The sequence below is a fragment of the Eleutherodactylus coqui genome, chromosome 9 (assembly GCF_035609145.1).
Source record: "Eleutherodactylus coqui strain aEleCoq1 chromosome 9, aEleCoq1.hap1, whole genome shotgun sequence".
Lineage (NCBI taxonomy): Eukaryota > Metazoa > Chordata > Amphibia > Anura > Eleutherodactylidae > Eleutherodactylus > Eleutherodactylus coqui.
The window spans coordinates 137,370,661-137,391,745 of record NC_089845.1 but is presented as its reverse complement, the minus strand read 5'-3'; the positions used below and the strand labels follow the sequence as shown (position 1 = coordinate 137,391,745).

Below are 21,085 nucleotides of genomic sequence, written 5' to 3'. Positions count from 1 at the left end.
TCTCTCTCTCTCTCTCTCTCTCTCTCTCTCTCTCTCTGGTTACAGCTTCTCCCAAACAACTCCCATCAGTCTCAGTTATCTGAGGGTTGTCTTCTCGGGGATTACGTTAGTGGATGATGGAGTAAAGCCCCCTGTCCACGGGCGTGATTTCGCTGGCAGGAAACCGCCGGCAAATCACGCAGTCTGAAGCTTTCCATAGATTTGCTATGGAAAGCTCCGGCCCCGTGTCCATGAGTGGAGAATCATTGCGATTCTTTTCCCCTTCTTCTCTCAAGCCTAACAAAACATAACCTAACAATAACAGAAGTGGTACCAGGTTGTCTTCAGCGTTGAACCCACGTTTAGTTTGGCCATGGATGACAGCCGTGTTCATGTCTAGAGACCTTGGGGTGAGCGCCACAATCCTGTCTTTGCTGTGGAGTGGCACACTGCCCTCTGCTTTTGTGATGGTCAAGGGGGCCATCACATACGACAGTTGGTCACCTCTAGTAGTGGTAGGAGGGACAACGACAGCTCAGTGATATGTTCAGGATATCCTGCAGCCACGCATTCCTCTCTTGGCGGCAGCAGGATAATAGTCAGCTGCACACACAAGGGAGGGGGTCACATGAATGCCTGCACAACATTGCCACACTTCTATGGCTTGCTCGATCGCCAGGTTTATCGCCAAAAGAACACGTATGGGACCATCTGGACACCAACTTAGATAGCCTATGAGTTTGCAAGATCTAGAGCTCAGTTACAGCAAATGTAGACCAATATGCAACCGGATGCCATACAGAACCTGTATGCCTCCATGCCCTCCCATATCACATCTTGTATCAAGGCTAGATGCAACAATAGCAAAACGCGTTGGTTATTTTCTTCTTATTTTAAAAACTTAAATAAAAAGAGGGGAAAATACGTAAAAACGTTTTATTGTTTTTACTATTTTGTTACGTGTTATTTTTTACAATTTTTTTTCTTTCACATTTTGCTGTCCCTGTAGGGGACTTGAACCTGCAGTAATATGATCGCACTGATAATACATTGCAGCTTCCCAGCCAGGAAGGAGATAAGAGGAGAGCTAAATTAATCAACAGCAATGGTACAGGTGCGAGACTGATCCATATGCAAATTAGATTCCCTTAATCAAATCTGTGCTGCAGTTACCATAGCAACACTGAATTCTACCAAAGTAACACATGCTCCTATTAATTAGGATTCACAGACACCTCACGAAGTCTGGATTTGTGCAGGTTTTAGGCTTGAGCGACTAGATGAAATGGGTCTTCTTACACCTCACAGGAATGTATGAAGGCCGACAACCACTGCAAAATTATTTTTTTTTAAACGACAGATCCAAAGAGCCATGTGGCAGTCGGTGTTAGGGTAGCGCATTCCGCTAGCAGAGGGCACATAGCGGACATGGAGAATGTTGGAAGGGGAAAGCTTGCTGTGACTACTTGAGGGGAAGGAAACTTGATAAGACTTCTCAGGAGGACATAGCTGTGTCTACTTGGGGGTAGGACTGTACTCCTGAGTAGTCAGAATAGTTTCAAGGGAGCAAAACCTCAAGCATTGTTTAAGGTGAGCCCTGCATGTCCATAGTTGCCGTACTTTTTGTTTTTAAAGTGCATATTTACGCCTCAGTAAGGTTGTGTGAGCCTAGTTGTACAAAAAGTCATCGCTGGCTGCTAAATTTTGCAGTGTGCATTTGTAATATACCGCCTTGGTTCATAGAGCATAGTGGATTGCCTATACGTACCTATAATATTAGCGACAGCCATAAAAAAAAAAAATATTAGTCATGACCCGGGTATGCTAGAGTCACATCCACTGTGACTAGAGCATACTCGCTAAGGACAATTACTCGCTCGAGCATTGTCCTTAGCGAGTACCTGCCGTCTTGGAAGAAAAAGGTTCGGCTGCCGATGCGGGCGACAGGTGAGTTGTGGCAGTGAGCAGGGGGGTGCGGGGGGGGAGAGAGGGAGAGAGAGAGATCTCCCCTCCGTTCCTCCCTGCTCTCCCCCGCCGCTCCCCGCCCGCTGCCGGCAGCCGAACCTTTTCTTCCGAGTGGGCAGGTACTCGCTAAGGGCAATGCTCGATCAAGTAATTGCCCTTAGCGAGTATGCTCGCTCATCTCTAACTGTGACCCAACCCCCTATTACCTTATACCTCCCAATAACACACAGAGACCATAGTAATTCTTTGGATATTTTGGCCAGAGCAGCAATTTTATTTAACAAACAATACAAATGAACCCTTTTAAAAATGGACAGGAGGTTCTTGGAGACATAAAGGTCTGGGTCTTCAGCACATAAAACCGAACCTTGCCTCCAACCGTACACCCGGCTTGGAGATACCACTAGCCCCCCACCAATAGGAGACTAGAATATCAAAAACTGATCCAGGCCACATGGGATCTCTTCCCTGGCCTTACCCAAAGCACCAGACCCAACTACTATGAACCAAAAGGGAGAGGAGTCTTAAAGGTGAGGCCAAACTCCCTCCACCCAATATAAAAAAAACCCGCCTCCAAGGACCCCTGACAGGAAAAAACAAACAAAAAGGAACAAAAAAAATTCACTCCTTAGATACTCGTATCCCTTGAATTCCCTATAGCGCGAGTAATATTGCTTCATCGACTCTCTAAGGAGGGTGGGCGGGACTTTTCTCACTTTCCTGCACCCTAAAATGGCGTTCCTGCCCAAAATCCCCCCCCCCCCGCTTATATAATTTCTTTAAACTAATTAACATAACCCTATCTCCACCAATACATAGCTTCCCCTCTTTCATTTCCCACTCCCCCTTACTCTCCTTTAACCCTTTCACCTCTTTCTGCTTCCTAGCTCCCCTGTCATGTAGGGCCTACCCTTAGGGCCCCCGATCTGGCCCTGTACTTTTTCTTTAAGCTGTACGCTCGGCAGGTCCTTACCGTGGTGATGGTAAATCATGATGTTCTCTACATAGCCTAGGGTTATTGAGACCTAAGAGCACTTGCAAGTCTTGAGTGACCACTGCAACCTTCTGTCGATACATGTTAAAGTAACAGAAGTCCCTACTGTCTAAGGCTTCGGATCATGCCCATAGCTGGCTTCATAGAACACAGTTCCGATTATGGTACTTTCTTTCAAAAGCAAAGGATATTCAAGTCACAATGATGCAATATTTCTGCTTCTTGTGGAATATGTACACATATAACAACAAATATACAGATATATGAAATTACCTGTCTTCAGAAGACTACTCTTCAGTTCCTTCTTGTATCGGGCCGGCTGAATGTTACCATCGGCAAAAGTCCCAACACTGACTCGCTTATGACTGTAGTCATCCTCACTTCCGGTGCAGAATCCCATGGGGCTCATACCAGCATCAGAGGGTGTTTTAACTGGGGACACAGACTGACTGCTGGGGCACCCAGTATCATCTGGACAAAGAAAGAAGGAAGACCGCAAAATAAATATCATGTATTCTCATCGTACTACCCTTACTTGACTATTATATCTGCAACTTAAGTCTCATGTCTCAAATGATCTTGGAGAAAATTTGGTCACAGTTCATCTTATACATTACACTGGAAATATTAAATATTGACCAGCTGACAGACAAAAATATCAAATTTTTCTCAAAGAGATGCTTTGAACAACATGAGGCCCCATTTCTTGGTTCATCTGTGGAGAAGTTTCTCCAGATCTAATAAAAGCCAGATCTGACTATGGCCGCCCTTAGCCATGTGTGTCTTCACTAGCTTGCGGAGGAGGCAACAGGTGGAAGTAGGCTAAGGGCAATCTCCCCCGCCTAGGCCCGCCAGGCTAGATGATCTTCCTCCATGTGGAATTGTCCTCTCCATGGCTCGGTCTCCACCCATCTGAAGTTCCAAGCCCCTGCTGTTAGCCCATAGGCAACACCACAACACAAATCCCTTAGCTGTGCTACAATACATTTACGTTATGACCATGGGTCTGGTTTTGTATCAATGGACTGAAGTTGGGTTGTGCTGTATTTAGGTTATCAGCTTTGTTCTGGTACCACAGATATTCACTGAAGTTTGGATATGATGCCATCTGATGATTGGGCGGTGGGTGACCAAAAAAAAAAAAAATTTGCAGACAGGGTGCCATCTAACCTGAAACCAACACTGAATCTGACAGGCAGAACTTTTACTTAGGATCTACTTCCTTCTCTAAGGAGCAATGCTGGCAGCCATATTTCCTTGGAAAATGCAAACATACAGTTTGTAACACCAGCACTTCTGTAGATCAGACGGTGACTCCGCTGGTCTCAGCAGGAGCATAGCAATGCAGAATGGTCACCCCTCAGTTTACTAAAGTAATGAAGGCATGGTCTAGAGTGATCAGCTCTTGCAGAGACTTAGGAGTCCTTAATAAATTCTCACTACAGTCTCCCCTTTATATTGTCAGCCTCCTGGGAGTCACACATGTACTATGGCCACAAAAGCCACTAATATGAACTGCAACGACAAATCATCCTGACAAGTTCCAAAACACATGGGTCGGCTACATCACAAGACAAAAAGATTTTCTGGGCAAATATTTGTCAGAAAAACCATTGGCGACCAACCCTGGTGACCCGTGGTCCCTATGACATACACTCCTGCCTACTTCCAGTTGGGACACTTTGTCACAGCCTGTGCTTGATGCCTAATGGTTTAGCTTGAAAAAAAAAAAAGAGACACTGACCCGAAACGTTGCATAGTAAAAAGAAAAAAATTATATTTTTTGCATTTCAATTTGTAGGTGGTTGATTTTACATCTTCTTCAACCATTCAGCTTGATGGGCCTCATGTTTGAGAACAAATGTATGACCAGACAAAATGTTCCTTGGGAGGCAGACCGTAGCAATCCACTGATACCAGAGGCTTTAAATGAATAGAAGGGAGATTCCTAAGTGACTATTTAAGGGTAGCTTTACAATGGACGACCATCATCCAAATAAAAGCCATCAACAGGGTGACGACCAATAATGCATTCACTAGTCGTTTTGCTTCAGCTGACAAAAAGTGGTAAAAAAATTAAAAATAAATATAAAACCAGTCACTAGTTAATCAAAATTCATCTGGTGTAAAGTCACAGTTCATATTTTGCACAACTTGCAAGCGAATTTGCATGGAGGCCCCCCTACGAATGATATGTCAGCAAATTAATGAATAAGCACTCTGTGTAAAAGAAAATAAATGACTCGTTCATATACTTCAGTGACTATGTGAACCTAGTTGCTCAATGAAAAGGTGCCTCTATGACTGTCACAAAGTCCAACAGGGCTTTCCTGGACTTTACAAATAAAGGTTCTTTGAATAATTAAAAGTAATACAACTTTCTAATATTCAATCTTTGTTTAAAAAATCCCACCCCTGGAAGTTGTCGTGATTTTGCTGAAAAACTCAGGCAGATATACAAGTGATGAGAGTTGTGGCGTGATTAGATGAACGGTCTTGCCAACTGAGGCCCTAGACGTGGTCCCCCCCCCCCCCCCCATGGCCTATAAAAGGCTCTCAGAGGCTCCTTGTATGTAGTGACCTCTTCTTCCGCTTGTGTATCACTAGTTGACCACTAGATACCTCTACGATGCAGAGAAGAGATTTCAACCTGTTACCAGAGTCTGAGAAGGGCGCATTATTGGGATGTGAGAAGCTGGATGGTCATATTGATGAATTGTCACCCACCTGGGCCATTCTGCCCAGACTGTTAGGAGGTGCTGGGACCAGTGAATGTGTGGGGGCACAGAAGGTGACCGGGCTCAGGACACCCTCAACAGACCACCAGTAGAGAGGATCGTCTGATCGCCTAACAAGTAGGATCAATTTCAGCTATTTCGTTGTCTACCATCCAGAGACAGGGGTCACCATTGTTACAGTTCCTGCTGTCTTTTAGAAATCCTGTAGCCACATGTGTCCCTCTCATGGCGGCTTCCAAGAGGCATTTTCTAGCAGGATAATGCTCATCCACACATACAAGGAAGTCACATGAATGTCTCCACGTTTATCACCAATAGAACATGTATGGAAACATCTGGAAACAGGTTTGCATGATCTAGAGGCTCAGTTATAGCGAGTGTGGACAGATATGACAGAATATGCCATACAGAACCTGTATGCCTCCATGCCTGCCAGTATCTTCTGTCCAAACTAGAGGCGGCCCAACAGGGTACTAGAGCCTTCATGCCTGAATCACATCTTGTATCCAAGCTAGAGGTGGTACAACAGGGTACTAAAGCCTCCATGCCTGCCCATATCACATCTTTTATCCAAGCTAGAGGTGCTACAACAAGTTACTAGAGCCTCCATGCCCACTGTATCACATCTTGTATCCAAGCTAGAGGCAGGCCAACAGAGTACTAGAGCCTCCATGCCCTCCTGTATTACATCTTGTATCCAAGCTAGAGATGCTACAACGGGGTACTACAACCTCCATGCCCCTTGTATCATATCTTGTATGCAAGCTAGAGGTGCTACAACAAGGTACTAGAGCCTCCATGCCCTCCCATATCACATCTTGTATCCAAGCTAGAGGCGGTACAACAGGGTACTAATGCCTCCATGCCTGCCCGTATCACATCTTGTATCCAAGCTAGAGGTGCTACAACAAGGTACTAGAACCTCCATGCCCTCCGTATCACATCTTGTATCCAAGCTAGAGGTGGTAAAACAGGGTACTACAGCCTCCAAGCCCTCCGTATCCATCTTGTATCCAAGCTAGAGGCGGTACAACAGGGTACAAGAGCCTCCATGCCCTCCGTATCCATCTTGTATCCAAGCTAGAGGCGGTACAACAGGGTACAAGAGCCTCCATGCCCTCCGTATCCATCTTGTATCCAAGCTAGAGGCGGTACAACAGGGTACTAGAGCTTCCATGCCCTCCGTATCACATCTTGTATCCAAGCTAGAGGCGGTACAACAGGGGTGCTAGAGCCTCCCTTCACGGGGTCAGTTTTCCCCAAATAAATGATGCTTTTGCTCTGATATTGCAGTCAGTTACTTCTTGGAGGGGAGGGATTGTTTTGACAAGGAGTGTAAATTCTGAATCAATTCCTTGTTTCTTACAAGCACTCTGCTAGCAGTCATTTAATAAGAGCCTTCATTGCTTGTTAATACCAGTGAATAATCATCTTTCTTGATGAGCACACAGGTGTAAACAACTCCGATACACAAACTCTACACCTGTGTGCCCATCACATGACCAGGACAAGCAAGCAGTATAGTTTCCTATTGAATGACTGAAAGAAGAATCCTTGAAAGCCATGATAAAATGATACAGAACTTATTAAAAAGTTATAGAACTTTTCATTCCACATTTGCTAAAACCAAATCTCAAATGTGTATAAACCTTCCCAAACTTTACAGGCATGTAATCCACTACTGTCTATGGGTTAGGGTGTAATAGCTGCATACTGCCTGTAGGCAAGAGTGGCAGTGTTTTCTGTGTTAACCACCATGTAACTTACAGGTGTTGCCTGCGATTAAAGGAGTTGTACAAAAACAGATTTATCCACAGGAAAAGGGATACGTTTGATCGGCTTCAGTTTCACCTCCGATCCTCAGAATGGTTGTCACATGACCCTCCCTCTTCATTGCGGACTTACTGCACCCACCCACAGCGGCATGAAGGTTGAATGTAGTGGAGGTCGCACATTCGCAGGGCTACTCCAGTCATTTCAATGGAGCAAACAGAAAGAGCCGAGTACCAGCCCTCAGCTATCTCCGGCATTACCATTGAAAACGAATGGAGAAGCACCGCACATGATCAACCGCCACACCATTCAGTCTCCGCCTCACTGTGGGCGGGTGCAGTGTCCCCAGAGTTAGGAAGATGGGGGACATGGGACCCCTGTTCTTGATAGTGAGACCCCCAGTGATCAGACCTATCACCCATCCTATGGATACATGATAATCGTTGATTGGTGGTAGTGTTAAAGGGGTTGTTCAACAATCAAGGACCTATGTACTATAGAGCAGGTGCCTAGCTAAAGGCTCAGGTATAAAAGTCCACCCCACATACCTGTACCCGTACCCATACCTAAACCGTGTTGCGTACAGCTGCAAAAATAATTTACATGCATGAGCTAGCACCTTGGCATAAGCTGTCTAAACATGGCTCATTTCCTGGATTACATGAAAATTAGTTTGTAGTCCTGTAAAACGCTGTGAAGCCGATGGTGAGCCGGCCTATCACCGCGTATGACAGCGAATCTCACGTATGCGGTCATGCGCAGTCTTACTGGTTTCTGCATTTGTTTAAAAGTTATCGCTCTGTGGCTTTGCAATGGTGTGTATAAACGCCGCACGTACACAATGTAATAACGTATGTACAGCGTTGATTATGCACCCATAGAGAACATTGGGATCTATTGCGCGTAATACGCGGTAAAATGGAACATGCTGCATTCTTTTTTACGTGCGTATTCTATGCAATGAATATACACAAGTGTGAATGGATCACTGAAAAAAAGCACTTTCATTGACTCCATTCACCGCATTTTATGAGCGCGTATATTGTGTATGTAGTACGCAATAAAATTACGCTTGTGTTAGCCCGGCCTTTGCTATATTTTTGAACTACAATTAAAAAACACATAAAAAAAAAAAAACTGTATACACCATTAATAACCACATGCGGATATAAATAACACATGCAATTTTTTTAAAAACCAAATGCAGGTTTTCGATGTGCTTTTAATTGTGTGTAAAGTGTGTAATTATATAAGGAGATGCCCAGGTTATACCAGCCTGGTCCATAACACTATATACAGGATATTTATAACTTATGCCAGCTGTACATATATAATTATATACAGGAGATGTATAGCTTATACCAGCAGTACAAATACATATAATTATATACAGGAGATGCCCAGGTTATACCAGCCTGGTCCATATCACTATATACAGGATATTTATAACTTATGCCAGCTGTACATATATAATTATATACAGGAGATTTATACCCTTTTACCAGTAGTACAAATACATATAATTATATACAACAGATACCCAGGTTATACCAGCCTGGTCCATAACACTATATACAGGAGATGTATAATGTATATCAGCTGTACATATATAATTATATACAAAACATACCTAGGTTATACCAGCCTGGTCCCTTCCCCTCTTCCATCAGACGCTGCCAGCTTGACCAGTCACACGGCTGACAGTGCACCGACAGAGTGCATTTGTGGTGAATCACACCTACAGTCTCTTAGTGGTAGGGAGGACCGCATGTCATGGGAGCATGCAACATGGAATTGGCTACCCCAAGTAACGGTCCTTTTCCTCCCTGAGTCGGACCACAGTGGTTAAACATTATATGGTGGGAGCATGTGTGCCCCCTAGCTATGGGACTAGGTCGCAATTGCAACCCCTAGCAGTAGACTAGTGCCATAAAGGCAGGCCATGCAACGTTTACGGGGCCTTGGATCAAGGGGACCCTACAGCTCTGAATACCCCGTCCCTTTTGCTACTGGGTAGCGAGAAAATATGCAGGATCTTCCTTCATAGCATTAGAAAATTGGCCCAAGGGTCATTTTAAATATATGGAATGAGAAACAAGCACTAGGCCCTCCTCTCCTGGATGGCAAACAACATAAGTGGGAATCCCACTTACGGTTTTCTTACGGGGCCCCCATCTTTTCTACGTACATCAGTGCTAATAAAATACTACCTGCAACACCACAGCGCATACAAACATGACAATCCACAGGCAAAACCTGCAGTAATAAAACATGCACTGCCCCGATATATGTTCCAACAACAACCCACAATACACAAGTATTTCCTGACCAGCTATAAGAATCAGTCTAATCGGGACTATTTCTCTTCCAGTTTGGCATGCCGCTCTTCACTTAATGTTATGAGTCTATGGAAACGCTCATCATAACACCGCAGAAGAGAGCCTCCAACGTGCTAAAGAAAAAGTTAACAATTTCAAAAGTTTAGTAAGAAAAAGGTTAGTGAACGTTCAAAGTAGTGAGGCTTTTTTCCCTTTCCTTTGCTGGCTCTTCGGAAGCTGCAGCCAATTTTTCTTCCCGAAGCCATAATGAATAAAATGTATCTTGGGAGTTTCCAGCAGGAGCCATGTATTTAGCTGCTGACTGTACAGCCAGATGCGGCTGGCAGAATGTTTTCCATATCCTGACATCTGAGCCCGGTGGCCTACATCCAAGCACGACGATGGAGGGAAGGAGGTGGTTCTGGTGTCATGTGGTAAACACTGTCTCCCATGTTACTAGCTGGAACATACACGCTGGCAGTGTAGATTACCAGGGGTGTGCTAGAGCCATGCAAAGTACAACCGCTAGCGTTCAGGAGGGAGTTCACTCCTAATATTTGCCTTTCTCAAAGAACATAACAGATGGATCGGCTCACACAGATCTTGTGTAACTTTCCCTGATAGAACATTTGTTCTCCCAAAACTTTGTCCTTTGGCCACCTCAGATATTCATCTTAGCGGTCATGGGGTTAAACTCAAGCTTCAACCCGTTTTCCTTTATGCACTCAAGTTAGAGGATAAAGGTCTATTTGCACTGGCAGATTATGTACCTGAAATGAGCGCCAATTGACAGATGGAACAAGTCGAATCGGTGCTTGTTTAGCTACATTGAATTGGCGCCATCATCAGCACTATATGTGACTGAGGGATCCTTAGTGCGATCATTCAAATGGGAAGAGGAAGCCGTGCCTCTACAGCGCCACCTTCTCCAAAAGGAAATGATAATCATGTACACACAGACCGTTTCGGGGTTTTGCCCCTCACCAGGGTGCAGTAGGTTGCTGGCTGGTTGGCTGGCTGGCCGGAAGACTCCGGCTTTCTCCTATATTCCCAGTCATTGCAGGATAAAAATGTCTGCCATTGACTTGCAGAAATGCTGTCTTCTAATCATAGATGGCGCTGTAGAGGTACTGTTCCATCATCTCATTTGCATAGATTTCCCAGAGGAGCATGCATAACCTTATAAGTCTCCCCACACCTACTAGTTGCTCTCCCTAAGGAGAAACTTGATCCCTCCTGACCTGCATCAGGACTTTCAGAAGTAAGCACGGAGTCTAAAATTAAACCGGACTTCTCTTTTATTAACCCCTTAACACTCCATGAAGTATAGATGCATCATGGAGATTTGGGGTTTGTAGTTTGTATAAAGAGGGATCGGGAGCCATTCCTAACTCGATGCAATGCAGGTGCAGGCTGTTTCCTACAGCTGACATCCACTGGCAACAACTGCGATCAGCACTCCCACTGATTGCAGCTGTTAACCCTTTAAATGCTGCAGTCAATGCTGACAGTTGAATTTGAATGCCCTGATCAGAGTTTGGAAGTCTCCAATAGCCCCCCATGATGAGATTGCGGGTTGCTGTTCGGTTGCAATGGCACCCAGTGGCCTTCTGAAAGCCCCCAGGGCTGCCATTGCAGATTGTCCATCAAGCCATGTCTGTGGCGTGCCTTAATAAACTGCCTGTCAGGTCGCAGTATGATGTAATGCCATAGTATTACATCATACCGCAGGACCGACCAAACCATCGCAAGTTCTTGTCCCCTATGGGCACTAAATAGGGCTGCCAATAGAGGTTTTAATGTTCACATAAAAGAGGTCAAATGACAGATGAGTGTTTGGACAGTTTACATATGGAGATATTGATACTTTTTGCAATCATTCTTCTGCTGTTCATTACATAAATCTGGATCGATCCATCTTTAAGCACAGCTACATATGAACTTTTTACCCAGATTTTATGGGTATGGGTATACCCAGAATGAAAGAAACAGCAACACACCCGCTCGGCCACTGTACCATTCAATTCGGTGAGAACAAATCAACTTTCAAGAGCGTTAATTTTGCCATTTTTGGAGCTCCCATAGAAATAAATGGAGCGTTGGCCGAGCTGGTGTGCTGCCATTTCATTCATTTTGCTAGTCTTAGGGAACACGAGACTCCCGTTTTGACGATCGGTGGGGGTCCAAGAGGTCACATACCCACCAATCAGCTAGTTCAGGGATAACTTAAGGTCAACAGAATACCGCTTTATTAAAGTTAAGCCAGTATAGTTCAAAAGCATCCAAAAACATATATAAGCTAGGTACATCCCAGATAAATATCTCCTCGCACCCCCCAAAAATATATATAATATAATAGCAACTCTAATATAACTATATTATCCACAAAAAGACTGGAGCCATATAGTACTTCAATTAGCGTTAGGGGTTGTGAATTAAGTTCTGTATTTGGCATTCACTACTGACAACCTTTTTTTGATGAATGGTAATTTTGGTGTATACTTTTGTGCTGCTTTTGGACAACGCCTGCATCTCTTAGAGATTTGAAAGTCTTTATGATAAGATGACTTGTATTCTGTAATGAAGATTAACATTTTTTGAAGCAGTATACGGCTCAGTTCTTCTTGTGGATAATACAATTTTTAAAAAGTTGAAAGATTTTTTGAGTCCTGGATGTTATTTCCATGTTGGACATCACAGCATGTCTCCAGGGTGAAGGCGTGAAAGGTCTGTAGGTGCGGCGAGTTGAAGTTTTTCTTTTATCTCTGAAGTCCCTGATGGTTCAAGGGAGTGAAGGTTTATATATTCTGCTGCCTGGATGCTCTTGTACAGGAGTTCATTCTTTGAGTCCTCCTAGACAACATGGGCCCTGGCAATGACCCAATTGGCCAACCTCTAAAATCTGCCTTGATCATGTGCCAGATTAAAGCATTTCCATGATCAGTGCCAGTCTTCAACTGGATGGCAACCTCTGCAAATTTATTTTTTTTTGGCGCCCCCTTTACTAGGTTATAAGAAAGAAAGAAAAACAATATGTTGCACCGATAGGCAGCTTGTCTGTGTTTTGTTGGTGCTTAAAGCAGCATATCATCCTACCAGAACAGCTCAGTGAATAAATACAGCACCAGAACCAAGCTCAATAGCTACAATGACAGAACTAAAGGTGTGTTTAGACGGAACGATTATTTTTCCAAATCTCGTTCAAACACATGAAAGTGAACGCTAATCATTCAGTTTGAACGCGAGCCGACGAAAGAGAATCATGCACTTCTCATTCAGTTGCAGACGGCATAAAAATCATTGTTGGCTTCTCGTTGCGTTCAAACACGTTGCGTTCCGAGTTTCACATGGGAATGTGAAACACTGAATGAGAAGTTCGCTTCCCAACAATGCTTTACCTGTCTAAACAGGCTACACAAGTGCAAACGAGCTTGTGATGATGTCACTACTTTGATCGCTCAGGCAAATGAGATTCGTGAGGTTCTTGTTTGGTGTAAAAGGCCCAAAAGTTATTGAGTTGCGGGGGCACCGATGACCTGACAGCCGTGTCTCGGAACATCAGAAGGAAGGAGACACACAAGAGGAGGAGGATTCATGTAGTTCCACAAAACGCTACCACAAGGACGAAGATCATCTGGCCAGCTAGACCAAAGGTGAGGGTGGGCCACTTGATGACCCCTTGCAAGCTGGTGGCCAGTGCAACCCCATGGGTTGCACATATCAGAGGCTGGCCATGTCCATGATGCGTCACCTCTTGTGGTTGCTCATGGTTATCTGCTTGTGTAGACCCAAGGAAGTACTTTACTATTAATGCAAGCAGTATCAAAGATAACAATCAGGGTGACCGTTACTTACCTGAGCAGAAGCTGTTGCTACTTATGGTCCTTGCAGATCGACTTGAGGTCAAGTTGAAGTCTTTACTCTCTTCTTCCGAGAAAGGAGATTCAGAAGACGGGGAAACTTTTTGCTTTGGCAAGTAAGGCCGCAGGACCAGTCGGGGGATGCGGCTACGGGCAATCTCTTTGTCTTGCATTTTCTGTTTACAAAGACCAAAATTATAACATTTATGTGTTGTCTGCACCGCACACCGAATGAAAGAGGGAAATCTTATCGTAGACAACATAATGGAGGCATTTTCATATATTGCTGGTGTTTCCATGACAACGGGTTCTAAAGCCGCAGGAACGGCAAAGCACTTACCAATGAGCATCACAGATTGTAATAGAAGCCTTTCATTAACATAAACAACTTAAAAATAAACAGAAAAAAAGTCATAATAATGGTACGCCTGTATGTTACAAAGCTCAGGTGGGCACCCATGCTGGCAGAGAGGGTATGGATGCCACCTTGCTCACAAAAAAAAAAAAAGGGTGTGGCTACCCACACAGTGGATTGCATTCTGCACGAGTCCATAGCCCCCTGTAGCGCTATCCTATACAAGAGCGTACTTAGGTAATGTCACAAACTCTACAGCATCTACTCCATATACACTGCAGCGTTTTTACTGGCACTGACCTCCCAACAAAAATACCGTCAGACAGGTAATTTACCGTCCGGGTGCCGGTACACAGAGGAGAGGGTGCTCCATGGCAAAAGATCCAAGTGGGACCCATTTCCTAATTTACATAGCAGCCCCAGAAGAAAAAGGTCCTGCAACTATTTGCCCCCCCCCCCCTTTCTCTCTAGGCTCATACCTATTATGGGGAGGTGGCAATGGCTGCTTCTATAGTCCCTTTATTGGCAGTTTCATGGCTCTCACTTATTAACATACCTACGTTCCAAATGGAACAGTATAGTATCTGGTTCTCATGAGAGTGAACAGTATATAGCTACTGGTCTGTTGTGGAGGGTGCAGCCCGTAGGAGAATATATGTCCATATCTTACCAGACGGGCTGAGGTTTTAAGGTGCCCAATGCAGAACATTCAACTAATGCCCCCTATTGGATTATCATATAGTGTACAAATAAGGGTTTGTTCACATGTATCCGGCGATCAGCATAGTTTTCCTGATTGAGAATTTGTTTGATCCGGCTAGTTGCCAGTGTGATGATACATCCCTCCCCACCATTGTCTCAAATACATAAACCCAGACTTTGCAGCATGGGGTACTGATACGGTTATTAATCAAAGGGGAAATTAATAGCTGGGATTTTGAATAAGTAAGAATTTTAGCCAGACAGCAGGTATATCTTCTGGACTGGGAGCATTTTCAGAATAGAATGCATTTACTCCTCATGCTGTGCGTTTCAGAGAACTCATGGAATCGCAACCTGCCAAACTAATAACCCTGCACGTATCATGATTGGTATCCACTTAGAAGTAAATTTCATAAGACATATGGCGACCATAGCTTCTCTATTGGAGAGCCCCCTAGGGAAATATGGCCAGAACATTAAGTTGGATTTCCATCCGGAAGATTTGTGCAACAACTTAGCCAGCCTTGGGTGATGTCCAGGGGCGTAAGTAAAGGCTCAGGGGCCCTGATGCAAAAGGTGAGCTGCCCCCCCCCCCCTCTATCTGTACCCGTACCCATACCTAAACCATGCTGCACAGAGACATAACTTGAAGCTTCTGGGCCCCAATGCAAAACCTGTAAAAGGGCCCCTAACTATAATGCTTTATTCATAGTACTGTACTGGGCTCCCTATATGGAGAAGAGAGGCCTTATGGGCCCCCTAAGGCTCCTGGGCCCGGGTGCAACAGCATCCCCTGCATCCCCTCTATAGTTACACCCCTGGTGATGTCACAAGGAGGATGGCGGAGGTGGGAGCCAGATGGATTTTAAAACTAAAGGGGGAATCTTACCCCATTGTCAGACCCAGGCGTTGCATCTAAATACAGGACTGTCCACCTTTCCGCGTGCTCCTCGCCCCAGGACTATTTGAAACAAGTTCGTAGACTGGTATTTTCTATTGTTTCATTCCTTTTCGTTTTCCTTCCCCTTTTCTAAATATCTCCTGCCCCTGGGTGCTGTACCTCACACCTTGGTGACTGTTGGACCAGTAAACCTAGTTATCATGGTGCACAGATCTGGCACAATTCCCCAGTTGAGCCTATGGAGCGCCAAAGGGAATGCCAGGTGCAACACATCCAGCTTCTGGCATTCCCATTTGGGGTGGCTCTGGATCACTAGACATCTGTGAACCTACAATAGGTGCTCAGACCTTCCTCTACTGAGGTGGAAGAGGGCTACTGTGTGAACTAGGAGATGGTGCTCCAGAAGTTTAACATCCACATGCTGTCAACCAGTACAACTGACAGAAATCGGGGCGGGTAAAGTGATGTCGTTGTTTTCAGCAGATCGTAGGTCTATGTTAAAGGGAAAAATAAAATTGTAGTATATCCTATGTTGGTGCGCTTTCACACAGCAGAATCACCCATTAAAGTCAATGGGTGTTAAAAAAAAAAAAAAAAATACACAGAATGCAATCGCATGACATGCATGTGTGCTCCGTTTTTTCTCCCACACCCCCACTGATTTCAATGGATTGTGACTTCAGTGACATCATTTGGGTCACCTCTATTTTTTGATGCGTTGTAAAAAAACTATTTACACTCAGAAGACACTCGCATGTTAAAAACAGCCTTATTCATGCAGGTGAGTGCAATTATGCTCAGTGGAAACTGACCAATTTCATTGCGAGTGTATGTGCTTCGTAAGGGCTCATTCACAGAGGCGTAAATACGTCGTGCATTCTGCGCAGTTTTCTGTGCGTAATACGCATTACTTTTATGTGGTTAATCACATGGGCATATTTTTCACACATATTTCGGTCATGTGAAAAAAAGAACACAGCATGGGCCATTAAAGTCAATGGGATTGTGTACATGCACACGATACAGGCTATTCCCACATTAAACTCATTGGGCAGGACTTGTAGTTTGTATTGATGCGAGCCGAGAGGTTGCTTCAGGCTGAGCTTCAGACATTGGCCCTTATTGATGAAGAATGGTGTATACTGCGCCAATTCTTTCTAGAACTCAACAGTCTTAAGTTATGCCAAATTTACAAATGTGCACAGACTTGTAAATCTGGTGCAATTAACGCTGCGCCAAAAATAGGAAAGATGCCTTAATTCCTTCTGGCCACCAAAATTGCGCAATTTGTAGTCTGGAATGTTTTTGCACCAAAAATTCTGCTTTAAGTACGAATATGAAAAAAAATAATAATCAGCAATCTAATTACTGATATTGACACACAGAATGGGGCAAAAAACCCACCGTATTCATGTAGTTTGTTTTTCACGAATTTCCGCATAACACTATTATGCTGTGCCAAAATTGCGTCAGTTTGTATTTGGAAATACGTTTCTCTCTAAAAATGTCATTCTGCATCATCTACTCAAAAAAAGTCAACAGTCAAAATAATGATGATAAGGCAAATAATGAGGACAAAACTCAAGCAAAAAAAAAAAACTACGTAGTTGGATTTGTGCATAAAAACGTGTCCAAATAAGCGTACATCAAACACTTGCGCCAAATGCCTCTTTGTTAGGTTTTATTAGTGCCAGTTTTTACTAACACTTTTTTGTAGTAACGCTTTCTAATCTTTGCGTATGACCTGGGGCAAAGATTGAATCCTCATTCACAAGGACGTATTTGCCCTCAGTATTACGTAGGTAAAACAGAAAGCCGAAACACCATTGATTTGGATTGGGGTATTCAGACATACGTTATTTATGTGCATGAAATAAAACAAAATATTGCAGCATGTCCTATTTTGGTCCGTATTTGGGCTTATATCGGTCGGGTTTTCACACCCGGCTGATATACGCTGCCCCTCTCTACAAGGGCAGGAGGAGGGATGGGCCAGGAGCTAGTGCACTGAGCCCCTCCCCCTCCTCTCCGCCCCTTCGCCTCTGTTTGCAATGAGAGGGGCGGGACAGGTGAAGCGAGGTCCCTCCCCCTCCTATTGCAAACAGTGGTGAGGGGTGGAGAGGGGGCAGGAGCTCAGTGCACTAGCTCCTCGCCAGGCCCGCCTCCTCCCCTTGCAGAGAGGGGCAGCGTATATCGGCCAGGCATGAAAACCTGACCAATATACGCCGGTCTGAAAAAGTCCTTAGGGATTGAAATTGCCCATTAAATTCAATGGGATTGTGTAAATACACAGTTAATACGTATTTACTGCATATGTATATATGAAATCAGCAGGGACTTCTTGCAATTTTCTTTGGGCACACGAAAAAGGCAATGAAAAAAAAAAGTGCACAAAAAAACAAAAAAAAAAAATCACGCAGGGAATAGGAATAGCTTTGGTCTGTGAATGAGCCCTTAGCGCCCTGCAGTGACGACCTTTTCACAATAACCTCCATTCCAGGGAATCCTTTGCAGCTTGCATGAATTTCTTTAAAGGGTGCTTTGAGATGGAACGATATCATTCAAAAGAGCGCAAGTGAACGAAAATCGCAAGCCAACGACTGAATGCCAAACGCGAATAGTTCGTTTATCCTTAATTTTATGTATCGTTGACTCGTTCCCTTATCGTTCGGTTTAAGGGCTTATTTAGACGACCGTATATCGGCTCGGTTTTCACGCTGAGCCGATATATGGTGTCCTTGTCTGCAGGTGGGGTGGCGGTGGGGGTGGGGGAGGGGGAGGATGGAAGAGCCAGGAGCAGGAACTGAGCTCCGGCCCCTTCCCCGCCCCTCGCCACTATTTGCAATGGGAGGGGTGGGACAGGGGTGGAGCTAAGCGCTGGTACTTAGCTCCGCCCCGTCTCACCCCCTCCTATAGTGGCAAGGGGTGGAGAGGAGGCGGGAGCTCAGTTCCTGCTCCTGGCTCTTTCATCACCCCCCCCCCCCCATGCAGACAAGGACACCGTATATCTGCTCGGCGTGAAAACCAAGTCGATATACGGTGGTCTAAATAAGCCCTAAATATGAATCGTTCAGTCCCTCTCATTTGCTTGTACAGGGACTAAACGATCCTCATTTAAAGGAGCCAACAATGATGTCTAAACAGGCTGCATGAGAACGAACGAGTTAGTGGTGACATTTTCTCGTTCAAACACGAATCGGCATGTCTAAAAAAAAGGACCTTAAGGCTGCGTGTGTGTTTACACAGATGACATTTCCTACATCTATACAGATAAGGGCTTATTTAGACAACCGTATATCGGCTTGGTTTTCACGCTGAGCCGTTATACCGTGTCCTTGTCTGCAGGGGGAGGAGGATGGAAGAACCAGGAGCAGGAACTGAGCTCCTGCCCCTCGCCACTATTTGCAGTGGAAGGGGTTGGACGGGGCGGAGCTAAGCGCCAGTACTTAGCTCCGCCCTGTCTCGCCCCCTCCTATTGCAATTAGTGGAGAGGGAGTGGAAGCTCAGTTCCTGCTCCTGGCTCTTCCATCCTCCTCCCCCTGCAGACAAGGACACCGTATAACGGCTCGGCGTGAAAACCGAGCCGATATTCGGTCGTCTGAAATAGCCCTGAAGGGTGTACGAATTGGTTTTGGGGAGAAAAAAAAAACAAACAAACAATAATAATCGATGTGTATGTCCATGTTGCATGTGTCATCTGTTTTTTTTTGGCATGCAATAAAAGGAAAAAAAAAAAAATCAGGTCGCTCTATATATATGAGCGACCTGATTTTTCTTTTCTCCAGTACTGATTAGCAACGATCAGTCAAAACCAGAGTGCACATGGCTGTCATCCAGGGTGTGGTTCGAACACAGAGACTCAGTCCATGTACAAAACACGACTATATAGCCCCAATGAATAACAGGTCGGTGTGCTGCCTGTGGGCAGCCAGTTGCAAACACAGACAGCTCATGGACAGAAAAATCACCCGAGTAATCCCTTATACAGAGCAAATGTCTAATCTTCTATTAGAGAGTGTGGCTAAGAAGAAGTCACTTAATATCACATGGAATGATAAAAGATAAATATAGCACAATACATAATAAATATTATCAGTATTAATAAACACTACAAACAAAACCCTACAGTGTTGAGAAGGATGCTTATAAATAATAATGTATCAGGTTTGTACTAACACAAGGGAACATCATCCCCTGTAGAAGAGGACATGAATGCTTTATAACATGATCTCTAATGCAATGAACAGGATCTGAAACAGACTGCTACATGTCATATGATACAGCCTCCCTTATAATATGATGCAATACCCTGAGTGCAGCATTAGGAAGCTCAGGCTGCTCCTTACCTTGCGGTCTTGCAGAGGTCCCATGGTCCACCACCCTCCAGATCAGTGGAGCTTGTACTCACCCCCTGTGGATTCATAAGAGACAATGAGAAGCAGACCCTGCAATAATACAATGTATCACTGATCCTACATTGCTCAGACACTTGTTGATTCAGAACCTTCACGGTTAGTTCACCTTATCTCCTTCCATGTCTCATATATCCCCCTTAACAAATAATAGCATGAAAAGCTCTCCGCCAAACACCCAGCCACCCCTTCCCCTAAATAAATTGTATCAACTGACCCATCTTGATTAATTATGCCAATTAGAAATACAAGAGTCTGCAGGCTCCATACAATGCCATCAGCCCCCACTAGTAGAATATGACATTGCAGCAGGATGTCCCCATAGTGGCATTTACCTGATGGTGTCCCATCCCTCTTACCTGGGCTGCTGGCTGCTCTCCAGACAGTGGTGCACTGCAGCTGACACAATGCTGTCTGTAGTCCTCCTCCTCCTTCCTCCAGCAGCAGCACACACCTCACTGGCTGCAGATCTGCTGTCTTCCCAGAGACAGGGCTGAGCAAGCTGCAGAACTGCCTCCCTCTGGCTGTAGAACAGGTCATCACACTCCTGCTGCTGCTCAGCACATGATGCTCTGTGTCACTGGGGAGTGACACAGCAGAGCTGGATGGGTTCATCAGTGCAAAGCAGTAATTACAGGCTGATGGCAGAGTGGTAATATTTAAATATGTGCCAGATATTAAAAATAGCAATAGGGATATTTGGGTCGTCTCTGATTCACCCAAGTCATAAAAATCCAAGGTGACTCCTTATATATATGTGTGTATATATATGTAGTGATAGTGGGCACTATCAATCAGCCACCTTTTTAGAAATATACATGGCTATTTCTGAGCAGTGACCTCAGGGAAATGCAGGAATGTGGAGTGATAAGCGGCGCCTTATAGCACCAGTGAAGTGATAAGCAGCACCATACTACAGTTTTAATGTAATGTATGGCCCACCATTTTTTTCTCTGTTCCAAGTTACCCCAATCTAATACCTTTTGGGTATGTACACACATTACGAGAAAATCCGCCTAAAAATCTGTAACAGTATTTTTAAAACATAACCCACCTTGTACGCCTTGCTCTAAATTATCCCAAACTAA

General features: G+C 44.5%; 1 protein-coding gene across 8 annotated transcripts in view; it reads right to left on the bottom strand.

Moving 5' to 3' along the window:
* The window catches only part of SYBU (syntabulin), a 51,460-nt gene extending 30,985 nt beyond the window's left edge, over positions 1-20,475 (bottom strand). For all 8 annotated transcript variants that reach the window (XM_066578532.1, XM_066578533.1, XM_066578535.1 and 5 more), the window contains exons 1-4: positions 20,357-20,475; positions 19,932-19,996; positions 13,623-13,803; positions 3,212-3,409 (exon numbers count right to left, since the gene is read on the bottom strand). In XM_066578532.1, coding sequence (XP_066434629.1) covers positions 3,212-3,409; positions 13,623-13,803; positions 19,932-19,955 — 403 coding nt within the window. In that variant the 5' untranslated portion in view covers positions 19,956-19,996; positions 20,357-20,475. The remainder of the gene's footprint in view (positions 1-3,211; positions 3,410-13,622; positions 13,804-19,931; positions 19,997-20,356) is intronic.
* Positions 20,476-21,085: the final 610 nt, after the last annotated feature.